This window comes from Vidua chalybeata, chromosome 13 (assembly GCF_026979565.1).
Source record: "Vidua chalybeata isolate OUT-0048 chromosome 13, bVidCha1 merged haplotype, whole genome shotgun sequence".
Lineage (NCBI taxonomy): Eukaryota > Metazoa > Chordata > Aves > Passeriformes > Viduidae > Vidua > Vidua chalybeata.
Genome location: NC_071542.1, coordinates 13012447 through 13020984, shown reverse-complemented (window position 1 = coordinate 13020984; position 8538 = coordinate 13012447). Strand labels below are relative to the sequence as shown.

Sequence of the window (8538 nt, the reverse complement as noted above, 5' to 3'; positions counted from 1 at the left end):
GGGGAGCTTCCGGCCGCGGTGACGTCCCGTCCCGTCCCGCCCCCCTCCCGCGCATGGTACGGCCCGTCGGGATTCCCTCAGTAAGGCACGCGGGGAGGGGCGAGTGGAGGTGGCCGCGTGGCCTAATGGATAAGGCGTCTGACTTCGGATCAGAAGATTGCAGGTTCGAGTCCTGCCGCGGTCGCGCTGCGGGCGCTGTGTTTGCGCTCTTTATTTTGTTGCTGCCGCCCGTGCCGCGGTTCTGCCGGTCCGGTACCGAGCTCACCGCGCTCACGGTGCCCCTTTTGCCCGTGAGTTTCACCGGCCCGAGCAAGGAGGCGGGCGCGGGACGCTCAAGGTGGCGGGGCCAGCACGCACCGCCCTTGTCACCTTGAAAGCCCTAAGCCCCACGGATGGGCTGGGGACGGTGCAGTGCGTGGAGAGCCGAACGTGAGCGCAGTGTGTCGGATAATGGGCTGTAGGATGCAGGCAAGAGGGTGTAGAGTGCAAAGAATGGGATGCAGAGTGCAAGGAGTAGATGTAGGGTGAAGGGAATGGGATGTAGGGTGCGAGGAATGGATGTATGGTGCAGGGTGCAGGGAAAAGGCCACAGGAGTAGGATGTAGGGTGCTGGGAATGGGCGTTGGGTGGAAGGAATAGGATGCAGGTTGCAGGCAGGGAAAAAGCCATAGAAGCAGGGGTGGAAGGCTGGGCATATAGGGTACATATAGGGTACATGTAGGGTGCAGGACGAAATGTAGGGTGCGAAGAATGGACTGTGAGGTGCAGAGTATGGATGTGGCGTGCAGGGAAGGGCATGTAGGGTGCAAGGAAAAAGCCACGGGTGCAGGGAATGGGATGTAGGGCACAGGGCAGGGGATGCAGTGTGCTAGGAATTAGGGTGCTAGGGTGTAAAGTGCAAGGTATGGATGTAGGGTACTAGGAATGGGATGCAGAGTATAGAGGAAGGGTCACAGGTGCAGCAAATGCGATGCCAGCTGCAGGGCAGGTGGATGCAGGGCGCACGGGATTCAGGGTGCAAGGGATGGGATGTAGATTGACAAGGAAGGGAAATCGGAGGTGCGGACAGGTGGGTGCAGGCTCCGTGGAGCCGCAGGAGCTGTTGTGGCCGGGACGGTGGCTCCTGGCACAGCCCAGCCCCACGCTGACATTGCCGTGCCGTGCCGTGCCGTGCCGTGCCGTGCCGTGCCGTGCCGTGCCGTGCCGGGCCGTGCCGTGCCGTGCCGGGCCGTGCCGGGCCGGGCCGGGCCGGGCCGCCAGGTGGCGCTGCGGCCCCGCCGCAGTGGGCTGGGCCGGGCCGGGCCGGGCCGGGCCCCCCGGGGCCGTCGGGGCGCGGACACCGCTCGGGTCCCGTCCCGCTCCCGCTTCACGTGCGGCACCGGGCAGGGCCAGCGGGCACCGAGACTCCCCTTCGCCCCTCCCGGCCCCTGCGGAACTCCACACCCCGGGTCGCCTCCTTTCCAATTCCCCCGCTCCGCATCGCCCTCCCCTTGGGGGCGCAGGGTCGGCGGGATGGAGGGTGAGGAACCGCTGCTGCCCTCCGCTCTCCGAAAAGGCAGAGCCAGCGTGGGAGCAGTGTGGGATGTGAGGAACCGCACAAGCACACAGGGCGCGATGCAGGGTTCTGCGGCTCGGAATGCGTTTCACAGCCCCTCGGTGCCCCTCAAAGTCCCTGCTGCCCCCCAGCTTGAGATTCGATGCGGGAGTTGTGCTTCACCCAGTTTCACCCAGCAGCGGGAGGCACCCGCTTTGCCTGAGCCCGCCAGGAGCCACAGGGGTTGCCTGTTCTCGGCCACCTCCATACCGGGGACTTAAGGTTTCAGGGTCTTTCTGCGGGAGCTCGGCGGGCGCGGGGTGTGGAGCCGGCGGGGAGAGATGCTCCAAGACTGCGGGTGCTCTGCCCGGGATGGAAGAGCCATGAGCTGCCCTGGAGTGAAGGGAAGAACGATTTAGGGACCCCCGGCTCCCGGGTGGTTGTAGGAAAGGACCTGGGTGCACTTGTTCTTCCCACCGATGCATTGTGTTAACGCCGATTTTTCTAATTTGGCGTCCTTTATCTCCTTATTTTCATCGTGTTCGCAAAAAATTAAATTCTAAAAAATCCAAACCCGCCCCATCAAAAAAAAAAATTATCCTCTCTCCAAGGCGTAAATATCAAAAATAAATTCTCCTCTAAATGTTTCTCGCGGCAGCACTCTGGGGAGGGACGATGACAACGAGCTCCGCTGCCTTGTCTGCAGGCAGGACCGGGCCAGGGCTGCCTGTGCCTCACCTGAGTGCCGGCAGGAAGGTTCGACAAGGCAGGGAACCACTAAAAAAAAAAAAAATCACCACTATGAACAACCCGAAATAACCTCAAAAACCCGCCGTTTCAGCAGAGCTGGCTGCAATGCATAAGTCGGAATGGGGTGTGTATCGTCTTCTTTTTTTTTTTATTTTCATTACCTAGGTTTTTTGGTTTTATGTCTGTCTGTCATGCAGAGAAGCATCCCCATCCAGGTGCGCCCCGTCGGGGTCCGGTACCGACTTCTCGTCAGTTTCTTGGAGACCCCGCTCCCCGCCGGGAGCTCAGTGCTGTCTGTCGGATAATGGGGCGGTGGGACTTTGTTTAACCCCGTTGCCCCTGGGGCCAGGGGTCAAGGGCTTCCACTTCCCCCGGGACACGGCGGAGACGCCGTTGGTCACAACAGGAGGACAGCGGCGAGGAGGGGGAAGTGATGGCCGCAGTGTCCCCCTGTCCCTGCCGCGGCCCTCCCCGTGCCATCGGCGTGGAATCCCGTAAACCTCCTTCTCTCCCCGGCATCGAGAGGCTGAGAAGGGCTCCTGATGGGTGTTTTGGGGGGGCAGGCGGAGGCCAAACATCACCACGGGGCAGCGGATGATGATGCAGAGGCAGCCCCTGTTTTCCAGCATCCCCCGGTTCTGCTTTCCCCTCCCAGCTGGAGCAGGACGTTTTTAACGGGGTGCCGGTTTTAACGGTGTTTCACCCCCTCCCTCCACAGGTGGAGATGTCTCAGCTGCCCCCCCGGAGCCAAGAAACGGGAGAAACGGGCAATTTTTATAGGTGACGTACGGGCTTACGTGGAAATCCGTGCCCAGCACTGCTCTTTCAGCTTCTTTTTCTCCTGAAATAACCCTTCCGAGAAGCTCGTACCCCCCTATTCCAGCTCTCAACCCCTTTTTTCAGGCTGGGGAGGAGTCGGGAAAGAGGGAAGGAAAAGAGACAAGAAAAGCACCCCAACATCCCGCTCTTTCCCTGCTCGGGAAGCGAGCCCCGGAGCTCCCAAAGTGAGCGCTGAAGAGGGCGACAGGAGACAGGCGGGAGCCGGCTCCGAGGTGGAGGGGTCGGGGGTGGGATGAGAACAGAGGAGGATCCTCCTTTTCGGGATTAAGGGAGAACCAGCGAAGGAGGGAAGCTGGCGGCACCGCGGGCATCCGAGGTAAGTCCCTCTCCTGCCCGCAGCGGTGGTACCTGAGCCAGGGCGCTGCTGCGGGGGATGCTTTGAGGGTTCAAAGGAGCCCGATCCCGGGGGCGCCCATTCCCGGGGCTGCCCCATCACAACCACCGGGCTCTGCGGGGCCGGGGCTGCTTTGGCGGCTGCGGCTCCTGCGGAATCGGTGCCGGTTATCCCGGCCCGGGGGCTGCCGGCAGCCCCTGTCCCGCTCCGTGCCCGCTCCCTCGGGGCTGGGTCAGGGTCCCCCCGGGCCGAGCAGCCCACGGATCCCGCTCCCAGGCACCGGGGCTCCTCCCGTGCGTGTCTCAATTCGCTCAGGCTTGACTTGGCAATAAGCTCTCTCAATAGGGTGACAATAGAGCCCCGGTGGGACCCGAACAAAGAATTTGAAAGTAGTTAAATTGCAGGACACGTCCATCGCCTGGGTGCTTGAATTAAAAAAAAAAAAAAAAAGAAAAAAAAAAAAGAAAGAAAAAAAAAGAAAAAAAGAAAGAAAAAAAAAGAAAGAAAAAAAACAGAGAAAAGAAAAAGGAGAGAGACTTTTCTTTGGGCTGGTGAGAAAATGCTCAGGGTAAAAGTTGGTTTGGCGTCTTCATTTCAGCGACAATGGAGCAGAGCTAATTCAATAGGAAACGGGGGGATTTTTTAATGAAAAGACCGCCGGGGTTACACCGAAGTTAAGCTCTTGTGAATTAATTATTAGGGCAAATAAACTGGGAGGGGGGGAGCGCTCGGGAGGGAGTGTTGCAATTTCTTAATATTCTCCTTTTCGTGTTTAACGACAATGCCATTAGGTTTTCGACTCTGGGTGAGCAAAAGGATTTCTTACACTCCCCGGGAAGAGGAGAAGACACGCTTTTTTTTTTTTTTTTTTTTTTTTTTTTTTTTTTTTTTTTTTTTTTTATGGTGTTAATTGCTTTTAAAATAAAATACTACGGAATTTGGCAACAAGCTCCGATTTCTGCTGGCGATGGCATTTTGGCATTTGGGGTTGTATTTCCTTTCGTGGCAACTCGCAGATGCAAAAAAGGAAAATAACGGGGGAATTTAAAAACACGAATGTAAAGGCGAGGCGGCGTGTTTGGCTGTTGCAGATCTCTCGGGCTCGATCGGTTTATTTTTTCCTACATAGAAAACCTGTCTGGGGATCCCTGTGTATTCATCGGGGCGGCGAGAGACTCCCCAGAGCCACTCCGGGGCATCGGTGGAGTGAATCGGAGATAAAAATTAGGAGCCAGGTTAAACGCAGGAAGGAAGAGGAGAGGTCGGAAGCGAAGTAAAGGTGTGCCAGGAGGGATTGGGGTGTGGGGAGTTGTGGGTTTTTGGGGAGGGCTTTTTGAGCCTTAGAGCAGAGGCTGCAGGCGGTGCAGTATGTGTGTGGTTCTGTAAAGACGAGAGGAAAGACAGAGACGGAGGGGAGAGGAGAGGGACGCGCCCGCGGTACCTGCGCGCCCGCGCCCCGCTTCCAGCTCGCTGTGGCCACCGAGCCCTGCGCTGCGGCTGTCGGGGCGAACCGGGCTCCGGGCTCGGCCTGTCCGTCGGGGAAGGCATGGCACGGCACGGCACGGCCCGGCTACACGAGGGACCCCTTTTCCAGGGCTGGGGACTCGGCCCGGGGGCAGCCTGTGCCCCGCAGGCGGGCCGGGCCGTGCCGTGCCGGGCCAGGCAGGGCCGGGCCATGCCGTGCCGAGCCGTGTCGGGCCGGACCGGGCAGTCGAGGGTCCTTTCAGCATTTGGACAGCGGTGCGGGGCCGGGAAGGCGGCCGGGGGCCGGTGGGAGCTGCCCGGGCCAGGGAAGGGTTAGGGGCGGCCTCAGCCCTTTCCCTGTCCGCAGTCACGGGGTCCGTTCCTCAAGGGATGGGGGGCACCACCAAGAGGGGACTCGGGTGGCGGGGTGTGTGGGGGGGCTGGCCCCGCTCTCCCCCCCGGAGAAGCGCTTCTCGAGGCCGGGGGAAGAGTGGGGTGCCCGGTGGGGCGGCCAGGTGAGCGACGGCAGCCCCGGGGGAGCCGGAGGCAGAGGGGCTCTCCGGGGGGAAAGGGGGGTACACGGCCCCCCTCCCCCGCGCAGCCCCATCCTCGGGGGGTAATTAAGGGGTGAGGCGGAGGGGCTGCGCTTTCTGCTCGGCGGAGCCTGCCAGCCACCAGCCCCCGCCGCCACCGCCGCCTTCCTCCCGTCCTCCTCCTCTCCCCCTCCCTCCCACCGCCTCCTCCCCTCCCCCTCTCCCTCCTCCTCCTCCTCTCCGCCATGGTTGGAGTGAATAGGCGGCTGCCGGGCTGACGTCAGTGCGGGCAGAGCCTGCCGGCGGCGGCAGCTCCCGGCCAGCGACCAGAGCCGGCACCGGCAGCAGCCGGGAAGACGCACGGAGCCGGGGCAGAGCCGCCTCCGCCGCCCCCGCCGGCCCGCGCCTGGGGCTGGGGGCTGCGGGGGCCACCGCTCGGCCGGGGGCAGCCCAGCCCGCCCCTCCGCCCGCCCCGGGGAGGGGAATGGCCCCGCCGCCCGCTTCTCCCGGGACCGCCGTCCTGCCCTCCGCAACGGCAGCAGAGTGAGTGTCGCGGCCGGGCATCGCCGCCTCGGCGGGGCGGCCCCGGGGAGGCGGGAGGGTGCGGGGGGACAGTCTCCTCCGGGGGGGACACACCGGCTGCCGGAGGGGGAGGAGGGAGGCAGGGAGAGAGGAAGGGGGGATACGAAGTTGGGCCGGTCCCCGCCGGGAAGTTGGGCTCCTCCAGGTGCCGGCGGGACCGGGACAGCCCCGCGTCGCTGCCTGGCCCCGGCTCACCCTTCGCGGGGCACGAGTGGAAACACCGGGAACCTTTTGCTGCCGGGGACGCGTTTGCTCCGGCAGCTTCTCCCTGGATGCCCGGGACGTTGCAGCTCGGGAGAGGGGCCCGGGGCGGGCTGAGCCCCGACGGGACGGCGGGGAGCTGGGGCCGAGCGCTGCCGGGGGGCTGCCGAGTTTCCCCCAAACCTCCGCTCTCGCCGGTCGGAGAAGCGGCACCGGCCAAAACGCCCGGATGAGGCCGAGCCTCCCGGGACACCCAGGCTTTAGGCCGCGGGAGAAATCTCGGGCTACCGAGGAAGTTCATCCTCCCGGTGCAGCGGGTGCTGCTACTGGGCCTGTTTTTAGGGATAAGAGGGAGGACATCAGGGCGTCCTGCTCCCCTGCTCGGATTTACCCCTGAGGACCAGCAACGGGGCTACCGCTGCTTGTGCCCTGATCTGCCACCGGCTTCTGGTGCCGGTGGATTTTTTTAATTTTTCATTTGCTGTATGCATTTCCTTTGCTAAAAAAAAAAAAAAAAAAAAAAAAAAAAAAAAAAAGAAGAAGAAAAGGGGAAAATTATTTTATTTAATCTTCGTTTATTATAATTTTCTTTTCCTTTCTGTTTTTACCCTCATTTTTAAAATTTTCTATTTTTCCCCCATTCATTCTTCCTTTTTGCTCCCTGCCTTCCCGCGACTGCTTATTTCCTCGGGGATCGTTGTTTGGCTTTTGTGTTTTGTTTTGTTTTGTTTTTTTCCCTGTATCACCCTGGAAGTGAAACGCATTTTAGGCCTCAGCCTTAAGGAAACCCGAATCATAGCAGTGCAGGTGGCCTGAGACTCTGCACCTGGCCGGATCCCTTCGACGTGCCTCCACCCCCGGCCCCCGGCCGGGCAGCACCTCGCCCCGCCAAGCGAGGAAGGTCTGGGGCGGTCCCCACCTGGGTCCCGGCCCCGACGGCCGGAGAGAAAAGAGGAGCTGGGGGTGAGACGCAGCCGCTTTCCCTTTTCGGCGCCGGGGCTTGCTCAGAGGCGGCTTTTAATTACTAAACAAAGCGACGCGTTTCCTTCACGCCCGTCGGGAGCTGCCGCTTCTTTGCCAAGCCCCGATGGTGAGGGGAAAAGCAAACACACACCCCCCCCCGCCAAAAAAAAGATAAAAAAAAAGAAAAACCATCCTAAAAAAACAATTAGGAGAAGATGCAGCTCGAGGCTGCGAGGCGTGGGGGGTTACTCCAGGTTGGCTAAAAATAACTTATCCTAATTAAAGAAAAGTGACGTCAGACGTGCAGGACGTAGAAGAGGGGAAGGCAGCGGACTCGTTCCTGGGCGATCACGTTAAATAATTCAGGGGCGGCCTGGTGACCGGGCTCTTCCGAGGTGCGGCCAGCGGGGCCGCCCGCCTTGCCTGGCGCCGGGGTCACCCGAGGAGGCAGCGGGGCCGTCCTGCCCGCGGGTGGGGCGGAAGGTCCGCCGGGCCGGGGCCGGTGCAGCACCATGGCCAGAGCCACGCCGGCGCCACCGTCCCTCCCCGTCCCGTCGGGCCGCCCGCCGCCGTGGGTGCTTTTCTCTCGTGCAGATGAAGGAGAGTCCCGCGGCCCCCGTGGGCGGCCCAGGGCAGGAGGACGCGAGCTGGCTCCGGGTGATGCCATCGGAGCTCCGGAGCCAGGGCAGCCCCGCCGATCCCTCCCCAGGCTTCTCGATAGTGCTTTGCGCTGTGCCAAGGAGCCATTTTGTACGCATCCTGCTAAAATCGCGCCAAAAAGAAAGCCCAAACAACCCCTACCCGCCACAAAAAAAAAAAAAAAAAAAAAAAAAAAAAAAAAAAAAAAAAAAGCCACCCCAAAATAACCAGAATTAAAAAAAAAAAAAAAAAAATCCCACAATACCCAAGCCTAAAAACAAACAAAAATAGCCCGAGCTCATGGTGAGCTCTCCCACGTACTGGGGCTCTGTCTATACGGAGAGAGAGTGTCAAGGCGAGAGCTCCGAGCAGAGCAAAACATTGCCGAAAAGGAGCAGGGAAGAAAAATAATGTAATATATATTTCTGCCAAGAAAATCACCTCCTTTGACCGGCAGAGAGAGGGAATCTCGTCTCCAGCCCCGAGAAGCCCGGCGAGGCGCGGTGGTTTACCCGCAGCATCCTCGCCTGAGCGACACGGCGGCCCGGGGGCTCGGCACGGCGGGCGGGAGATCTCGCACGGCGGCAGCCGGGCAGAGCTGCGGCTTAGCAGGACTGGCGCTGCCCGTCTGGGCCCCCTCGCCGCTGCCGCAGGGACAACGGGGCTGGAACGGGGCCGCATCGCCGCCGAAACGGCCC

At 61.1% G+C, this 8538-nt stretch overlaps 1 protein-coding gene, 1 long non-coding RNA gene and 1 other non-coding gene across 3 annotated transcripts in view; all 3 read left to right on the top strand.

Annotated features, from left to right (window-relative positions):
- Nucleotides 1–111: 111 nt before the first annotated feature.
- TRNAR-UCG (transfer RNA arginine (anticodon UCG)) lies at nucleotides 112–184 on the top strand. The gene has a single exon. It is a non-coding gene; the product is annotated as a tRNA-Arg (tRNA).
- A 2032-nt stretch (nucleotides 185–2216) lies between these two features.
- LOC128794740 (uncharacterized) lies at nucleotides 2217–4563 on the top strand. The gene is made up of 3 exons (XR_008433260.1): nucleotides 2217–2408; nucleotides 3003–3440; nucleotides 4250–4563. It is a non-coding gene; the product is annotated as an uncharacterized LOC128794740 (long non-coding RNA).
- A 570-nt stretch (nucleotides 4564–5133) lies between these two features.
- LOC128794778 (collagen alpha-1(III) chain-like) overlaps nucleotides 5134–8538 on the top strand; it is a 41039-nt gene continuing 37634 nt past the window's right edge. Inside the window, exons 1-3 of the mRNA XM_053954981.1 lie at nucleotides 5134–5228; nucleotides 5290–5437; nucleotides 5740–5998. Coding sequence (XP_053810956.1) covers nucleotides 5134–5228; nucleotides 5290–5437; nucleotides 5740–5998 — 502 coding nt within the window. The remainder of the gene's footprint in view (nucleotides 5229–5289; nucleotides 5438–5739; nucleotides 5999–8538) is intronic.